The 19,309-nt window shown below is 39.9% G+C and overlaps 2 protein-coding genes across 2 annotated transcripts in view; one reads left to right on the top strand and one right to left on the bottom strand.

Annotated features, from left to right (window-relative positions):
• Positions 1–15,107, top strand: part of CLCN3 (chloride channel, voltage-sensitive 3) — a 16,131-nt gene extending 1,024 nt beyond the window's left edge. Inside the window, exons 3-9 of the mRNA XM_010022617.1 lie at positions 1,282–1,488; positions 3,444–3,524; positions 4,771–5,316; positions 6,300–6,486; positions 7,856–8,254; positions 10,051–10,267; positions 14,325–15,107. Of these exons, the coding sequence (XP_010020919.1) occupies positions 1,282–1,488; positions 3,444–3,524; positions 4,771–5,316; positions 6,300–6,486; positions 7,856–8,254; positions 10,051–10,267; positions 14,325–14,415 (1,728 nt within the window). The 3' untranslated portion in view covers positions 14,416–15,107. The remainder of the gene's footprint in view (positions 1–1,281; positions 1,489–3,443; positions 3,525–4,770; positions 5,317–6,299; positions 6,487–7,855; positions 8,255–10,050; positions 10,268–14,324) is intronic.
• A 3,230-nt stretch (positions 15,108–18,337) lies between these two features.
• The window catches only part of LOC104412025 (chromosome unknown open reading frame, human C4orf27), a gene marked incomplete at its 5' end in the record, with an annotated part of 8,390 nt that continues 7,418 nt past the window's right edge, over positions 18,338–19,309 (bottom strand). Inside the window, one exon of the mRNA XM_010022618.1 lies at positions 18,338–18,431. Coding sequence (XP_010020920.1) covers positions 18,338–18,431 — 94 coding nt within the window. The remainder of the gene's footprint in view (positions 18,432–19,309) is intronic.

The raw sequence follows: 19,309 nt of genomic DNA, 5'->3' as shown, positions 1-19,309 counted from the left end.
CCTGCTGTCTTACAGGGTTGGGGGAAGGCAAGAGGGAGTGCCCTGTGACTTTGATGAAATACATTAATACAAGTATTCAAACTGAAATAATCAAATTGTGCTAATGGTTCCTGAGAAAAATACCCCAAATATCAGAGAATCTCCTGAGTTTGTAGATTTTGCTTCTTGCTTCTGGGTGGACTACTTTTTAAGGAAGCATTTAGCTTAAGAAAGTGTACTTGCGAAGAATGATTTCCAAACCTCCCCGTGATCCCCACCCTCTACAGTGATAAGAGAGTAGTGGTTCATTCACAGAATATGGTTCCTTTGATATAGCAATTGATCTTCTGTTGCACTGGCTTCAATTGCCTTAACTCCAAATCACACCATCAATCACAGTGAAATGTGTAATATCCTCTCTGTTTTTATAATTGCTGTCTGCTACTGTACACAGGATGGGAGGGAAAAACCCGAAGTCAAAGTCTGATCAGTCTCTAGTTATTCTGTAAATACTTCTTTATGTATGTGTATTGTAGAAGTTGAAGGACAAATCCTGACTCTGAATAAGCCAGGAATAGTTCTGTGTCATTATTCCAGAAGAGATTTCATCCTAAATTGGTTTCCAAATTTAGCTAACCTCTACTTCTAGTCACTGCTGCCCAGTGTTTTGTGTACGTTGTATTTATAGACATGTTGTCCTTTCCTATGATAACTATATTATTTCCTGTATCTGGGCATATATTCCAGGGTAATAACATGACACTGTTAGGCAAAGTAATACCTTAGGTAAGTGGCACATCTTTTCTGTTTGAAAAATTCTGATCTTTTCCATCCTTATGTCAAGGCATCTACTCGTAAATTTTTGTGTAGAGGTGGTAAAACATAAGGAGAAAACAGAAAGGGGTAAAATGGGTGCAAATGTGATATTCCTACAATAGATGATCTTGAGTGTAGTTGTTGCACATTCGTTTTTCCTTCAGGAGTTTTCTAACTTTCACTTAATTTATACCATAAACCAGTGAATGCAGTCTTAGAAGCTAGTGCTGAGTAATTTTCTTCTAAATGTAATTAATAATGATGTTTTATGTTATTGTCCAGTGTTTTAGAGTAAGTTGCAAATGGAAAGCCTCTGGCAACCAAATGGGCTCAATGTAGCAATCTGAATGATACGTGTTTTAAACTGTGATAAAGGTAGCCATTTGAAAAGGCTATTTTTGAACTTAAGCAGCTAACATGATTAAATTAGTTATTTTCTGCAGAAAGCAGAATGCAATAACAGATGTCATTTTTTATTTCTTCCAGATAAAAACTATTTTGAGTGGCTTCATCATCAGAGGTTACTTGGGGAAGTGGACTTTGATGATAAAAACAATTACTTTAGTTTTGGCTGTCGCATCAGGTTTGAGTTTAGGAAAAGAGGGTCCCTTGGTACATGTTGCCTGCTGCTGTGGGAATATTTTTTCCTACCTCTTTCCAAAGTACAGCACAAATGAAGCTAAAAAAAGAGAGGTAAGTTCTTGTAAAAGCATTTCTAGAATGTGTTGAATATCCATGCATTTACACTGGTTTGTTTAAAGGACAATATTTTTTCTATCAGACAATAAGTCGGCTTAGTTCTTTATTGTGTTAAAAATAATGTATTATCCCTAGCATTCTCCAAGGTAAATTGTTTCCATGTCAGAGTAAGTAAGTTTGCGTTTCTTCCACCTCAGAGACCACTTGACTTTACTTAAATTCTTTCTGTTCTTGGTTCTATGTTTTGGTAATTGATGACTGTCTTCAATTTTGAGGACATCGGATGACTTTTGAACCCGTGAATAAAGTATTACTAGAAAAGGGTTGTTGACAGCAGTTGTTGTTGTTAGTGAGAGTCTCATGGGTTAGCCTTGGTCCCCACAAAGCTGGTCTCTCACCTCTCCTCCTCACCAAGACAGCAGGAGAAACTAAGATGAAAACTGCCTGGGTCCATATAAGGACACAGAGATCAGTCACCAATTACCATCACAAGCAAATTAGACTAGACTTGAGGAAGATAACTTTATTGCCAATTAATAACAGACTAGGATGGTGAGAAATAAACACAAAACCACCTTGCCCCCAGTCTCCCTTCTTCCCAGCCAGATGTAGCCCCACTCACTACAATGCTTTGAGCCATTCAGCCAGCGCTTCACCCAATGCATCATGAACGTGCTCATCCCACAACTGGACAACTTGTCCAGAAGGATGCTGTGAGGGATAGTATCAAAAGCTTTACTAAAATAACCCACTCCTACATCCACTAGATGGGTGGATCCTTTATAGAGGGATAATACATTAGTTAAACAGGACATTTTTGTGAACCTGTGTTGCTTGTGCCTGATGATTGCATTATATTTTAAATGCCTTTCAGTAGCACCCAGTATAATCTCCATAATTTTCCCATGAACCGAGGTTAGGCTAACAGGTCTGTAGGTTCCTGGATCTTCCCTCAACACCCTTCTTGGAATAACATTGGCTTATTTCCAGTCAGCAGGGGGCCTGGCCAGACTGCCTGCACCTGTGGGAGATGATTGAGAGGGGTCTTGCGATAACATCTACTAGCTCCTTTAGCACTTGGGAGGAATCCCGTCAGGCCCCGTGGATTTGTGAACATTCAGCTGATACTGCTGGTCCCTTACAATTTCAGTATCCACAAATGGAAAGTTGCTGTTCCCACACTTGTGGTTCTCTGACTCAGGGGACTGGGCAGCCCAAGGTCTGTCAGTACTATTAGACTGAGGCAAAAACTGCATTGAATGTCTCTGCTTTTTCCTAATTCCTGTTAGTCAGGTGACCGTCTTCAACAAGTATCAGTCCAATGCTGTCTTTAAACCTGCTCTTGCTATTAATGTACATAAAAAAACCTCGTTCTTGTTACCTGACACAACACTGGCCAGTTTCAATGTTGGATCCATGAGAACCCTTCCAACCTCATTTTCTGGGATTCTGTGAACTCTCATTGAGCTTTGGCCTTTTGTGGCCTTTTTTCCTGCATGTATGAGCCACAGCTTAGTAATCTTCCTGTGAAGCCTGACCTTGCTTCCAGGGATCATACAATTTCTTTTTCCTCTTGAGCTCCACAAGTAGTTCCCTATTTGGCCAACTTGCTCTTCTGTCCCACTTGTTTAACTTATGACTCAGTGGAATTCCCTATTTTAGCCCAGGGAAAGCTTAGGACAGTTTCTTGAAAATGAAGTATCAGCAGTTTCATACTGAAGCATAGACTCTTTTGGGTGCTTTTCTGGGGAGGCTTTGAGCGGCGTCCTTGGCTTAGTCATGGGTAGTACCTTATCAGTGGCTGCTGTGGCCACTGGCCACAGTTTATGAGCATTCTGATAGACGTACTTGATGCTTTTTGGTTAGCAAGTCTGTGTGTGCGTGATAGAAATGCAGAAGAAGCTGGTAACTGTAAAGCAAAAAGCTCCCTCACCATTGTTCTTTTCCAGGTGTTGTCAGCTGCTTCAGCAGCAGGAGTATCTGTAGCCTTTGGTGCCCCAATTGGTGGAGTCCTTTTCAGTCTGGAGGAGGTATGTCAAGAGGTGGCTCTGAAGGATAGATATTTAAAAAGATCTCTTTAAGCATGAATAATCTTGGACTCCTTTAAGCTGCTAAGGAGTCTGTCTTAAGAAGGAAATTATTTTTGGACCCTCATTTCAAAGTCAAGAGTCTTGTTACCACAAAATCCTAAAGATACCGTTTCGTTTCTTTGGATGAATGTCAGCTTTGCTTTGTTCTCGGTTATATTTTTTCTGGAGAAAGGCTGAGTCAGTTAATAATTACAGTTTACATACAGATAGAGATCCAGCTGTTTTTCACTCTAGGAGTGTTATTAAAAGAATCAGGCTTTTTTTCTTTTCTTTTTTTCCACTTTGAAAGAGGCTTTAGAGACCTATTTGACAGTTTCGGGGAGCAAGTTTTTAAACATTTTTAAACTTCTCTTAAAGTTTCAGGCACTAAAGATAATTGAAGATGTTAATTATTAAAAAGCAAATATGCCATAAAACTGACTGCCAAGGCAACCAAGCCCTCTTCTCCAAGAAATGTTTTGTGTTAAATTAGTTTTCCTTAGTTGTTTTCAAAGTACACAAGGATGTTATTTAGCTCATCAGCACTTTTAAAGAAAACTAAAAATCTGTACATTGAAAAAAGGAAGCAAAATATTTTGTCATGTATATTTTCCTGTATCATACGGGTGTTTTGAGGAATTCATTTGGTGCAAAAAAGACTTCCAGAAGAAAATTCTTTTGAAATTCAAATCAGGCTATGTGGGGCTTTAGTATGAAATTGAATGTTCTGTTTTAAGGATTATGTTTTTTTCTGTTTTAATCATATTTCATAAAAATAACATCTGCCAGAAACGTTTCACTGTAGGTTGAATGGAGATGAAACAGTGTTAGCAGGAAATTTGAGAGGGCAGCTAGTACACAATCTGCTTCTCATGAATTCTCAAAAGAGATACTTACAAACAGGAAGCTTTTAAATATAAATTACTATACATTATTTCCTAACAGTCCTAAACCAGCAGTGGTTTCATTACTGCTTTAGTACTGACTTTAAAACTGATGTAAGCATGAATTGTTGTCAAGCAGTTAAAAAATGTAGTATGTGCTGAAGTGCCAGTGCTCCAAGGGGTAGGAATAATACTGATAAAGTAAGAGCACTGGGTTTGTAGCATTTACTATGTCAGCAGCAGTACTGTAACACATGCATAAAATGGTCTTTCCAGTATTTTGAATCGAATCACTAATAATTCTCATGTATTACCTTTTACAGGTCAGTTACTATTTCCCATTGAAAACTTTATGGAGATCATTTTTTGCTGCTTTAGTAGCTGCATTTGTCTTAAGGTCCATCAATCCTTTTGGTAATAGCCGCCTAGTTCTTTTTTATGTGGAATATCACACTCCTTGGTACCTTTTTGAACTGCTTCCTTTTATTCTTCTGGGAGTATTTGGTGGGCTCTGGGGAGCGTTTTTCATCCGAGCAAATATTGCATGGTGTCGTCGGCGCAAATCTACAAGATTTGGGAAGTATCCTGTCCTGGAGGTTATTATCGTTGCAGCAATAACAGCTGTCATTGCATTTCCTAATCCATATACAAGGCTAAACACCAGTGAGCTTATTAAAGAGCTCTTCACAGACTGTGGGCCATTAGAATCCTCCTCCCTCTGTGACTACAGAAATGATATGAACGCGAGCAAAATAGTAGATGATATTCCTGACCGTCCAGCAGGCACTGGAGTCTATTCAGCTATATGGCAGTTGTGTTTAGCACTCATATTTAAAATAATCATGACAGTCTTCACCTTTGGTATCAAGGTAAGTGTGAACGCACTGGCTGTATCATCTGCTGTGATTATTTAATTACTGCCTTTCTCTTTTCCATCCTCAAAGCCAGCAGTTTTGTTTATAGATTTTTTTAAAATGCGTATTTCTTTTTAAAAAAGCTTTTTTTCCTGTTGACTAATAAGCAAGCCTTGAAGAAAACAATATTAAGTTTCATTAAATTCAAACTAGCCTTTTGTTCAGCTGAATAGAAACATGGTAAATTTAATAGGGAATGGTAACGAGGTGCATGGATGGCTGTTTGTATGGGCCTGATTCAGCAAGTAAGGATGATTCTAAAATGCCTGAGAGCTGAGTTCAGACACCACCACTCAGGTTCCCTAGTCCTGGTACATGGAAGGAGGAAAGACCGAACCTCTTGATCAACTTGTAGTTTGGGATTTTTTAATCCTCTCTCCTCATTTGTCATATGAATGTCATTACTGTAGACTGTCCAAAGCTGATGGTGGTTTCTTTACTGAACTTTCCAGTGTTGCGTGTCGTGACTAGAAAGCAGGCTTTGGTCCTGTGACTGTAATGGGAATTTCTTCTCTATTGCAAAGCGTTGTCATTTTTGGTTTTTTCCTGCTCATTTCATAAATCTGTTTTAGAGCTCTCTTCAGCTTCTCTCCAATCTGTGGCAGTTTTCTGAATGACATAGAACTGTCATGCCTTCATCACTTTCTGTCTTGTCAGGCTCCTTTCATAGCTTTTGCAACTACATCACTATCAATCATGTCTTAACACAAATGTATTACAGAATGTGCACTAAGCAGGATTTGCGTTTAAACTGGCTTTACATAACTTCTCAGTCTACATGGCTGTTCCATGTAACTGCATGTGTAAGAAAACACTTGTTTACTGTGAGGGTGGTTGGCAGTGTGAGCATTTGTATCCCTTGGAAAAAAACCAAGCTTGTAAAACGATGCATCAGGTGTGTTCCCATCAGCATGACAGCAGTTCTGGTTTTGTTGCAGGTTCCATCTGGGTTGTTCATACCTAGCATGGCAATTGGAGCGATAGCGGGAAGGATTGTCGGAATTGCAGTGGAGCAGCTGGCTTACTACCACCATGACTGGTTCATTTTCAAGGAGTGGTGTGAAGTCGGCGCTGACTGTATCACACCTGGTCTTTACGCCATGGTTGGCGCTGCTGCATGCTTAGGTAAATAAAATATTACAAATAAGTATCTGATTTCTTGTATGTTGCCAAAATAATAGTTAAAAAATTAAAAGAGATAGAAACATGTGCAGTTTTGGAACACCATTTTGGTTTTGGACTTCTCTCTTTTCAGAATAATACATTCACATCTCTACACGAGACTGTCAGATCCTTGTGATCTGAGGAATAACATGTGAAATTTAAGTTGATAAGAATTTAAACAGCAGTGTTTGCTTTCTCCCTTTGGCATCAAGAGATGTCATTACTACACCAGTCTGAAAAACCAGTTTTGTGAAATGTATGAAGTAGAGGATTTGCAAAGTCAAGTACTGTTGAAATTCTGACAGGGAGGTGACGTGATCAGCTGCGCAGCTGCATGATGTGCAAAAAAAGTTCTTGGAATTCATAATCCAAACAAAACTCTCAGGAGTTTCTAATGATTTGGGAAGTCCAGCTTGAGGTGTTCTTAACAAGTCTGAATTACAAACTGTTGAAAATCAGCATAATGGAAAGAGGCTTAAGCTGGGCATCTAAACTAGGACAGGTTTTTTTGAAGGCCTTCTTTTGTCCTAGCTTTTAACTTCATTAACTTTAGAAATTAAGCTTAAAACCTATTAGTACGGATTCTGCAAAAAGAAGACCTTTTCTTTAAGGTGAAATGCGTTTGAGTGATGAAATAAACTAGTGGTACAAATGCAGTTTTTTTGAGAGGTTGTTTGGTTTAATAGTTAATAGTTCAACTTGAATCACTTTTGAATGCATTGAAAGGAAGATCCTGTTCTTTCCCTGAATGAAGATACGGCATCAGAAACCTTGGCAGAAAAAACCCATCCTGAGTACTAACAGAGGAGAAATACAATCCCCTCCTCCTCTCGTTGTCCAAGACATTTTTCATCAGCTCAGAATTCTCTTTAGCTTTTATGTTTCAACAACAGCATTAAGTTCCTAATCCTTTGGACAACATAGCTGTTGAATTGCTACCTGTGACTTCCCTGCAGTTGTTCCATTCTTTTACCATATTCTTACCTTACTGGGTTTCCTTGCATTTCACAGTATTTTTAACACGAGGTGTGGTGTGCAGAAATACAGTTTTATTCTTAATTTACACAAACCAATTGCATGTATTTTTCAAATCCTGTCATTCTCTCGCTTTCTAGGAATTTTCCTTAAAGCTTTCTTTTTTACTTCTAACAGCTTTTTATTCGTTATTCCTGTCTGCTTTTGTTTGTATTATACAGAATGATGCTTGTCAGATAACCTTTAATGGCAAAGGTACTTCAGTAGTTCTCAACAGGAAGGCAGGAAATTCTGAATTCATTGTTATCTCATTCCAGGATGTTACTGGCTATCATTTACCACTTTTTTGTTGCAGGTGGTGTGACAAGGATGACTGTGTCCCTCGTAGTTATTGTCTTTGAACTAACAGGAGGGCTGGAATATATTGTGCCCCTAATGGCTGCAGTCATGACCAGTAAGTGGGTAGGAGATGCCTTTGGTAGGGAAGGCATATATGAGGCACACATCCGACTGAATGGATATCCTTTCTTGGATGCAAAGGAAGAATTCACTCACACAACACTGGCTGCTGATGTTATGCGACCTCGGAGAAGCGACCCACCTTTAGCAGTTCTGACGCAGGATAATATGACAGTCGAAGACATAGAAAACTTGATCAACGAAACCAGCTATAATGGTTTTCCTGTTATTATGTCAAAAGAATCACAGAGACTAGTGGGCTTTGCTCTAAGAAGAGATTTAACTATTGCAATAGGTAATTATCTTCCAGTATTGCATGATTATGTATACCAATTTAAATTATAGCTTAAAACAGAATTTACTTTGAATGTTTCTAGACTCACTTCAGGTTCAGATACCCTGCACAGGCTGGCTGTTCCTTTATTGAGGTATATGACTATCTTAAGTAGCAAGCTTTGAAATGGGAAAACGTTAATCTCTTTATCATAAAAACACATCATATTGAAGTAGACCAAAACATCATCTAGTTCTGTATTTTTGTATGTTTTGAGGCTTTTCATAGAATGAATCACAGAATGGTTTGGGTTGGAAAGGGCCGTAAAGATCATCTAGTTCCAACTGCCTGGAAACCTTCCACAGACCAGGTTGCTGAAAGCTCCATCCAGCCTGGCCTGCTAATATCTCTTTTCCTCAAGTGACGCTGCACTAGTTTCGAACAGCAGGATTCTATGAGAATTACTGTCCAAGTAATTTTAAAATTTAAATGTATGTTGTATTTCTCTGTGACAGTTGTTACAACTGAAATTGTATTAGGGAGAGATAAGTGGAATATTTATTACTTTAGATTTCTGCTTTTCAGTTTGTTTGTGTAATGGGAAATCTGGCTCTGGACACGAGCACACAAGCCCTGTTTGGGCCCTCTTTCTCTGGGTGCGTGTTAGAACTTGTATGACACTTGTGACAGTGCTTTGAGCACTGGTAAAAAAAATGCTGTGGGTTTTTGAGGATGCTGTCATAACCAGAGGAAAAAATCACTGCTATGTAAGGAAACGTTACAAACCTGTAACATTTTGTGCATGAAAATTGGATGAAAATTGCATCTTAAACCACTTATTTTTTTTTATTTTTTTAATTGATAAGATTGTGCATTGACAATAATCTCTTTAACAGATACTTGAGAAAAAGAAACAAGAGTCTCCCGAAACTTTAAAAACAAAAAAGTTTTGTGAACACAACACTGTTTACTTCAGTAAAAAAACTTCCGCCTGTAGTCTTAATACTGTGTATACTATGGTATTACACTGTGTAGGATGTATAGGAGTGTCCAAAACTGTGAAACTATTTTAGACATCATACTGGTGTAAGTTTGCATTTACTTCAGAGTTAAAGGGGGAACAGCAGAACATTATTTTAATACACTTTCACAGGTGGGACTCATCTCAGCTGCTCATTCAGAGATCACACGGTGCAAGTTGCTTAGTCTTGGATTTTGTCTGGCTTAAGAGAGTCCTTGCATGAAATAGTTCAGGGTATGGGGGGGATGCTCTTGTCACTGAGGTGATGAAGGTGTGAAAAGGCAGAGCCAGTTCAGAAGAAGCTTGTTTATAAATTCATTATAAACAAGAAGACAACATTTTCAGAGTGGTCAGAAATGAGTTCTTTGGTTTCAAATCCACAGTAATTCCAGCTGTTGGAATCATGACATGGGAACTGACAGCTGAGATTGGTTTTCCCCTTGACAGTTTCTTTAGCAGCTGTCTGTGTGCTTCCTGCACGTTATTCTCAAAGTCCTTCCACCTCTTTAGAGTAAATAAAGGTTATTTATTGGAGAGAGGAAGGTATTAGCTGAAGAATGGCTAAAGCTGTGTGTAGGTGGCTTTTGTGATTACTGCACTCTTAACTAGGGGTAGAGCAGTGGCTTTGGAAACACATCAAAATAGCATATATCAGAGTCTCAGCATCTAGAGAATAAGATCAGACTCTGGTAATGTTGATTGATCTGTCTGTTTGCACTAACTTATCTCACTCCAAGAATATAAACTCTTCCTCCTCTGCTGTTTCCCCCCTCCCCCCCTCTTCTTTTTCTTAAAGAAAGTGCTAGAAAGAAGCAGGAAGGGATTGTTGGCAGCTCCAGGGTCTGTTTTGCCCAGCATACCCCATCGCTTCCAGCAGAAAGCCCTCGGCCTTTGAAGCTTAGGAGCATACTGGATATGAGCCCTTTCACCGTGACAGACCACACCCCAATGGAAATAGTGGTGGATATTTTCCGGAAGCTGGGTCTGAGGCAGTGCCTTGTAACACACAACGGGTGAGTTAAGTGACAGCAACATCGCTCATTTTGTTAGATACAGTAATTTTCACTTCCAGGATCAGAGTATTTGAACAGGATATGTTCCAGGATGACGGTATTTGAGCCCGTAAGTTTGGTATTGCAACTGATCCTAACTGTTCTTTAAGGTGCTGTGCTGTGACACAACTCTTAAATTCTTACCTCTCCCTCATATTCCACCTAAGCAGGCAGGTGATTTCATTTATTTTAAGATGTTCTGTTAGAAACTCACTCTCGTTGAGTTAAGTTTTGTGTGTGCACCACACAAGACAATGTAGCTGTGTGGTGCACAGTGTAAGGCCTGCATTTCCTCATTTTTATCTACGTTCTGCGCAATGTGTCACCTGTTGAACATCTGCAAGTATCTGGGGTTTGTAAAAAATAGCGTGAGAAAATGATCCAGTCTTTGTCTCCTCTTACGGAGTTCAGTGATGGTGATTATCACCAAGCTCTTGGTTTCAGAATACTAACAACTGAGTAACTGCTACTAGTTCTGGAACTTCAATCTGCAGCTTTTCTTTCTACACGTTAAAGCATTTCAAGAAAGCAATTTTAGAATGTTTGTAAATGAGACTATAGGGAGTTGTCATGTGATTACCCACTAAATAAACCAGCCCTAGGCATGGAAACATAAATGTTCATTATAGATGTCTCGTATCTAAACTATTACTTTTTTTTTTACATGACCTTCTTCTGTGTAGCTGTTGCTGTAACATTCTGCTTTCCTGTATCTCATGCTTTAAACACCTGACACACACTGCAGCTCCTACCAGTGTCTTGCTTTCTCTTTAGCATGTCTTTGAAGGTACCTGGGGAGTGAAACACAGCCTGCTAATCCACCTTATTTAGGATCTATGTCCATGGGACAAAACTCAAGAAACCTGAAAGAGGGGTAGGACTTCCTTTGCTTTGCTGTGGGCAAAAGGAATGCTGCTATAAGTGGCAAATACTCAAATATCGCATTGGTTTACAAGTTTGTTTTCTCAGGTGTATTTTAAAACAAATTTATTGTAAATGTTCTCCTGCTGCTTTTTTCTTTAATGCATCCCTGTACTGAATGGCAAGTGCATGCTTTCAGAAGCATAAATGACTTTAAAAACCTTTCTTAACATGGGGAGAGGACATCATGATCTGACAGTGCAGTTGTGCAAATATTCTTGTTTTGGGGAGGGAAAATGAACTGATAGAACTTCAGTGAAGAATATTTACTGTGATGATTTTTTTTCTTAGTTTCTGTTGTGGTTAAGTGCTCAAACACTGACATTGATGTTAGAATCAACTCTATAAAAAGCCTAATCGTGCAAGTCTATGTCAAACTGTACTTCAATTTTTGAAGTGTTTTATGATAAAGCAGCAGCTAGTATGGATGGCTTTAAGCATTTGCTGTTTTCAGACATTCATTTTTGTTGTCCTGCTTTGATTTGCAACCTTGTGATGTACCACGAGCATACTGTCCATTACAAGATCGTATAAGTAAAGCACTAGTGGTAGTTGGCTATGGCATACAGCCATGTGGGCAGCAAGGACTAACCTGTTCTGGCAAATTCCCCGCAAATTGAGTATCCCCACATAAAGACACACATCAATGTACTGGTTCCAATCCATACTGGAACAGGAACTGTGCAGAAATTGGTGCTGGTGACAGACAGAGAATTACGTAAAAGACTGAGTCTCATTCTTCCTATATTTGTACCAGAATACCCATTCCAGGGAGTTGCTCTTGATTATACTGTCATGAATTAGAAATCTGTCTTGAATTTGTCTGTTTGTGGCATACCAGGTAACACTGCTCTGTAGAGCAGCCTCAAACCTCAATTGCTGTGACTTTACACAGTTATTACTGTGTTCATTTATTGTGGTTTGTTAAAATTGTGAATAATTATCTGTATGTGTGAGGAGAAGTAACTGTTTAAACCAAGGAAATAAATAGATTTTGGTTTCAGGGCCTCTTAAAACCTGAAGTGATGTGAATGGGAGAAGGGATGAAGTACTTGCCATGTACTTGATCTGAGCAACATACTTCTGTGGAGTGGTTGAAGATCCAGTTGTGTTCAGCATTTTGGGAGGAAAATTAAAAAAGCAGTATCTGGGAAAGGGGTACTGACTTTCCAGTCATTTTTCATTGAATCATCTCATTAGCTTTCCTGCAGCCATTCTTCTTTTATTTTATTTTTGTTCTAATCCTTTTTCATTATAGAACTTTTTTTTTATTTGATTTCACACACAGTTATTAGCATAACATGATCTGTTTCAGGATTGTCTTGGGGATCATCACAAAGAAGAACATATTAGAGCATCTCGAGCAACTAAAGCAGCACGTCGAACCCTTGGTGATTAGATATATCAGATCTCATAATTAGACACATTAGAAGTCAGGAAGCATGAAACTTGTGAACTGTTCAGGGCTTTTATGACATCGGCTGAACAATGAAATCATCTTATGCTAAAACTTTCTATTAAACCATAAAACAACACGTGCAAAATCCTGTGGTAGAAATGAAGCTGATTGTTAATACGGATGTACTGTTAGTCACAACATTAAAGGAAAGTAAACGAGACTTTCTGATACTTTTGTGCTTGAGGTAACATAGATCCATGCAGTTGATCTGCTGATTTCCCCAGGTGGGAAAGTGCACAGCTAGGAATACCTTTTCCCTGATTAATAATGCAAATTAAGATTTTCATGTATGCTAATTTCTTTTTCTGACCTTGACAGCTTTAAATAGCTGTCAGATAGCAAAGTAAGTGTCTTGTCTTTTGAGAAGCAAAACCCAGCATGTTTTTAATGTATCGCAGCATTAGATCCTCCCTGTAATCCCCCTTGATCAATGTGGTATTTTTAAAAGTACTCTTATTTTTAGTGAATTCCTGTGATATTATGTAAAGTCCTGTGATTCTGCTGCTGCTCCCTGCAGCAATTAATGTGCTCCTTTATAAAATGTTCGGTGATATCCTAAGCCACCAAGTGGCAGCTACTATGCTGACTGTTGACTTCAGAATCGATTGATTGATAGATACTGTTTTAACCATGATGTTGTGAACTAACCTTAGCCAGATGGTAGACTTTGTCTTAATTCGGACATGGGTTGCTAGTTACCTCTCTACTAAACATACGCACCAAGTTTAGCTGCTTATGTGCAAAACATGCTAATTATGTTCTCATTTTATGCTAATATTTCACAAGTATTTCATGCGTCCTTTAATAAGACAAACTGAAATGTACTAACCACAGTAACAAGGGCAGCAGCTCATTCATTCTGCTCTTTGCTTCTCCTGTGATAATATCCTTTTGGACAGACTCAATGTTCTTGGTATTTCGCAGTTATAATTTTAAAGCCATGAAGACCCTGTCATAAGAGCACAGTGTCAAAATTGGAAAATGAAAATTCTATTCTATTATTCTGAATTTGTTTTCTAAAGCAGTGAACTCCAAACCCTGGTTAACGTGTGTTTTACAAAACCTTTGTGGCCCATACAGTGTGCTCCTATGAACACGTTCAGCCTGAGCCAGTGCATCAGACTGGAAGGATCATTGCAATTTATAGATGGAGGGAAGGGGAGTTTGATTTGCTCTGAGGATTTTGGGCCATCAGGCGGTATGTTAGTTCTGATGGCTAGGTTGGAACATGCCTCTCTTACGAAACGGGATCAATATCACTTCTTTTTCATGCTTCTTTTCTCTTTGTCCCTCTTTTGTTACTTTTTTGTTGGCATACGCTAATCAAAATTTCATTTTTGTAGAAACAAAAAGTTAAATAAAAAATTGTCACGGGCTCTGCTTGTATTACTTGTATTTCATTAAAACAGACAACAGCTGTCAGAGACCATCCGATACGGTGTCTCAGCATTGCCGCCTTTTAACAAACGGGTGGTTCCTCAATATTTCAATTAATAAAATGTTCGTGTCTAAATAAGAAAATCAGGCTTTTTACTTTTGCTCTATTCCTGTCAACAAAAAGGACTTGGCTACAGATTTGTTCTGCTTTATTTATTTTCCTGCTTGGATTAATGCCGATTTTCCATTTATCCTTTTCAGGCGCCTCCTTGGCATTATAACAAAAAAAGATATCCTCCGTCATATGGCCCAGACGGCAAACCAAGACCCCGCCTCAATAATGTTCAACTGAAACCCATAGCTGAGGAGAGAGAGGAAACGGAAGAGGAGGTTCATTTGTTGAATAGCACAACACTTTAGTCTGGGGGATGCTTCTAAGATCAGAGACGAGAGCTGGGTTTTTGTGTGACAGTGCTGCTGGAAATCAGGAGTTGGTGTGGGGGAATATGTGTCGAGAAGGAGGAAGGCTGATGGGAGCGTGGGAAGGGAGAGCTGCTGTCCTGCACTGGATGCGTCCCGAGACGTCAGGTCTGCCATGATAGTGCAGAGGGCAAGCCGTGCGAGGTGGCGCAATTCTCCAGCCCCAGCCTGGTACTTCAGCATTGAAGAGATGTGTTCTTAGTCCCTGTTTCTGGAGGGATCGTTCCGAATCGAGCCATCTTACGGAGACTGAAAGGTCTTGCCCTTTTCACCATTGAAACTGTTGTGTTAACTCATGAAACGTATTAATTATTACACGTCACCTTTCTACATTCCAGAAGAGCTTTATTTCTCTCTCTCCTGAGCCGTAACAAAGCCTCTTTAAAATTGGTGTGCCCTTTCGAAGCAGTTGTTTCTCATATTGAGATGTACTGTGAGTTACTGAGGTTTGATCACAAGAAGGGAGGTTTTTCTTGTGCCATTAATCGTGTAAGTTTGTACATCCTGAAACGCTTGGGGCGGTACAGATGCACTGCGACAAAACCAGACTGAACAGGTAACACCTGCAGGGCTCCTGTCAACCCATGTGCCGTCAGGGTAGGAGAAAAAACTAAAATCAGACGAAATGAGCGTTTCAAAGGAAAATACTGGTTTTGCTGCAGAAAATATCAATAATGTGACCTGGTCTTATGCAATTTTTGTATTATTGAAAACACTATGATATATACCAGTGGTGTGCAGTATAAGGATAAATACTGCTATTCTACTAGTTAAGAGCTGGAACAATTCTGTATACGTGTATCTGGTAAAACTGCATGCTACAACACTGGAGCTCTTTTTTCCCCCCCTGTAAAATTTGGGAAAGGTAATTTTTATTTTTCTCTTCTCCACAAAAGATGTTCCACTGCTGACATGGTAGGAAGAAATGTAACTCATAACTTGCACTAAATGTATGTTATTTTTCTTGAAGTTTTACCATTCTTTATTTATATTTGTATGGATTAAAAATTATTAAATATAAATCAGTTAATATCTCACATAACTAATTACCTTTTTAATGTGATTTTATAGAATAATTCATAATCCTCTGCAACTAATGGAGGATTAGTAAATGTTTACAACTAGATGAAGGGTTCAAACAAAATGGTTTCTGTATGATCCAACACACACAAGATAATTTTCAAATATAACTCTCACTGCCGTTACCTTGAGGTTTCCTTTTCCCTTTACTAGCAGATAACTGGAACAGTAATAGTAAAATCTTATTTTTAAAAACTACAGGGTTTAAAAACAATAGCAAGAAAGCAACTGTAAGTATTAGACTGCTTTTTCTTTTTTCTTTTCCAAGTATATAGAGGTGTAAATGATATGTAGCCACAGAAGATGAGCAGCAGGGCAGAACCGAATCCAGTACTTGAAACTCTGGCAGGACTTCAACATTCAGCAGCAGCACACATGCTGGCAGGTGAACTGGCAGATCCCTAACCTTCCCCCTCACTAGATTAATTTGTTTCGTAGTCATTTTAACAAGCCACCACAAGTACATGCAGAGGAGAAAAGACAATACGCTGTAAGCCTAAAGTAGGGAGGGGGGAGGGAAATCAAGAAATCTGGCTGACAAAAATCATGCTTTCTGATATGGAGCTAGGTAAAATTTCCTTCTTTAAACAATTATACCCACAAGACTGCAAAAGTTGCAAGAATATAAATGGTAGAAGTCCAAGATAACAATCCTAGATACCTCTGAGGCATTCAGCAGTTACCTCAACTGTCTTTATTTGCAAAGTACTCGGTATGATTTTAAGTATAGTATGATACTGAATTGGCAGTCTGGTACTTCTGACAACTGCAGAGCAATACCTGTGCTTTGTAAAGTACTCTGCTGTTTTACCAATTTTTTGGAGTATAAAAAACTGCCATCTACAGCTTATCATCTCATCTCGTGCAGCAACAGGAACCAGTAGGAAGCAAAGCATGCCAGTGGATTCATGGTTATCCCCCCAGTATTAAGAAAGCCCCTGAAAGAGGGCATCGGGCTGTGCTAAGATGGGAAGATTGCAGAACCAGCTGTATTCCTCCATGTGAAGTCAGTGCTTGTGGTTCAATAGCTCTTATGTTGCATCATCAGCCTGAAGGAACTCTGCAGAGGAGGCTGCATAATGAGCAGGATTTGGCCACTCAGAGGCAGCTCTGCAAGGCGGCCATGCTGCCCATTTCTGGTGTCTCTTTTTTTTTTAATACAGTGTAAGAATACAAACACACTACACCTATAAACCCTGCTTTAAGTCAGTTTGAAACCTCCACCGTGGCTGATGCTCTCATAAAACACAGCTGTGTACTGTATTAGCATGCACCCGATTCTTGATCCTGACTGAATTAAAGTGCAGTTCACACCCCTGCTGTGTTTTAGCATTTCAGTATGGATGCTGAGTACTGCATAGAAATCGTGCATCTCTTCTCTTCTTACCTGCTAAGCTTCCCCTCTTGACATGTAAAACATAGATCAGAAATTCTGATAATGAAGGCTGTTTGCCTGTGCTGTGCGACACAAGTTCTCTAACGTACAGCTTCCAGCGCCTTACTCAAGTTACCGATTTGGAAAACCAGAGATGTGGTGGATGGGAGGGGGAATGTCAGCATTTTTTAATTTTTTTTAAACCATTCAGTTACTGGTTCATGAAGAATGCATTCTTTGTTAATCTGTGATGTTGCCTAGAGCTGTATTTAATATTGATCTTAATGTTTTTATTTATAATAGTGTGGTAGAGCTGCGTATCATTGCAGTAAAAATTCTCATTACTGTGATGATTTAATCAAACATTAAAAACTTCTGTATGACCATTTATTGTTCTGTGATGTTTTGCTGTTGTTTTCACCACCACTATGGGTGTTGATTTCTGTATCCATTTTCCCTTGGGAGAAAATTAACCACTAGGAATTTTATATACAAAATTATTAAGCAGATATTAAAATATGAGTTCTAGGAGGAGCTGCAGTCAGGATTTGGCTACCAAGCAGCTCAATTTTTCCAAAAGAAATTTAGCGTTTGCCTCCTGATTTAAGAGTTGGAAGTGGGTGATGCTTTTGCTGCCTGAAAGCCAGGATTACGTAGTTTCTATACTGTATATTTACATTTTCAGTACTTCTCTCACCAAAAAAAATTTAAATAAATATTATCTGTTGATGATATATTCATAGAATGGTTTGGGTTGGAAGGGACCTCAAAGCTCCAATTCCCCCTCGCTATGGGGCAGCAACAAATTCCACTAGACCAGGTTGCTCCAAGCCCTGTCCAACCTGGCCTTGAACACTGCCAGGATGGGGCAGCCACAGCTTCTCTGGGCAACCTGTGCCAGTGCCTCACCACCCTCATAGTGAAGAGCTTTTTCCTAATGCCTAATCTGAATCTCAGCTTGAAACCATTTCCCCTTGTCTTATTGCAACAGGTCTGCTAAAAAGCCTGTCACCCACTTAATGGTGTCCAGCACTTTGTTATTTTTTCAGTAGGTGGAAGTTTTCCTTCTCAATTAGAGGTTAATAGGTAAGACTGGAAAATCCATACTAAGGTCCCCATTTTTGCAGATTTCATATATAAACAATGTAAAAGGTGACTACTTTGTTACTTGTATGAGTTATAGGGCATTCATATGCATTATAGGGCATTCAAAGCACAAACTTTCCTTAAAAAGGTAGGGACAGCTATGAAATACGAGCATGTTGCCACTGGCCTGTGATCCTTGTCAATGGTACTGTCGTCAGCAGTAACGATGTGACCTGCTACAGGAGAGGTCAAGTCACTGTACGCTGTCAGCCTGCGAGTCAGAGCAGGCGCTGCTCTCCCCTGATTTCTGGACTGTTACTTCAAGTAGTTGCCCGAGGATAAAACTCCTATGTGCAGCAGCAGGAAATAGAGCAGCAGACCTATGAACTTGAAAACAATTAATTTGCATCTTGATTCTATTTTTAAAAGTCCTGACTAGTGACAACAGGATGGTTTCCTCTGACTAACAAGGCAGCAACTGCAGTGGAATTTTCTACTTACCTGGTAAGATCAGCTGGTTATTAATCTCATCCAATTCCTGGTAATCCACAGGCAGATGCAGCTGCTGCAGCCGATTTAATGCTTTGTTTTCACGCAGAAGGGAACATTGCTGTAACTGAAGGTTTTACCTACATGGTGGGGCAGACTTGAGGAAACGTGTAACGGCAGCGAAGGAAATGGGAGTTCGGTAGATCCAAGCAGCAAAGGAAATGAAGTTTGGTAGATGGTAAGTGGCAGGTTGCAACTGTACTGCACCAACGAATGCATGGAAGAACCGCCTCCCGCCCCCCCAGTCTCTAGGAAACCTAACCAGTGGCAAGCCCATTCCACGCCTCATTACGGTCAGCAGCACAGCAATGTCAGCTGCCCGGCAGCAGCGAGGAGCACAGCATGGGCAGCACTCCCCGCACTGCCGCTCTGCGGGGCTGAGGCTGCTGGCACCGAGGGCAGGGTCGCAGCTGAGTGGGCACTGGGGGTGAGCCCAGCGCTGGCTGGAAGCCTCTGGCCATGGTGCTTTGGAGAGACCCCGCTCCCGAGCGTGTGTCCCAGCACTGCCCGGCAGCTCCCCTCCCGCCCCTCTTCCGTGGCCCCACGGGGGGTCACAGCAGCACAGGGAGCAGCCACCTGCCTTAGGAAAGCTTTACTGACCGCAGGGGCACGGCCGCGCAGTACAAAAGAGCACAGACGGACACACATACACGCGGACAGGGACACGAAGATGACA

The sequence above is a fragment of the Nestor notabilis genome, unplaced genomic scaffold, assembly GCF_000696875.1.
Source record: "Nestor notabilis isolate BGI_N333 unplaced genomic scaffold, ASM69687v1 scaffold4219, whole genome shotgun sequence".
In the NCBI taxonomy this organism is placed as follows: Eukaryota; Metazoa; Chordata; class Aves; order Psittaciformes; family Psittacidae; genus Nestor; species Nestor notabilis.
The sequence above is the reverse complement of the archived record's forward strand: the minus strand, read 5'-3'. Positions and strand labels throughout refer to the sequence as shown.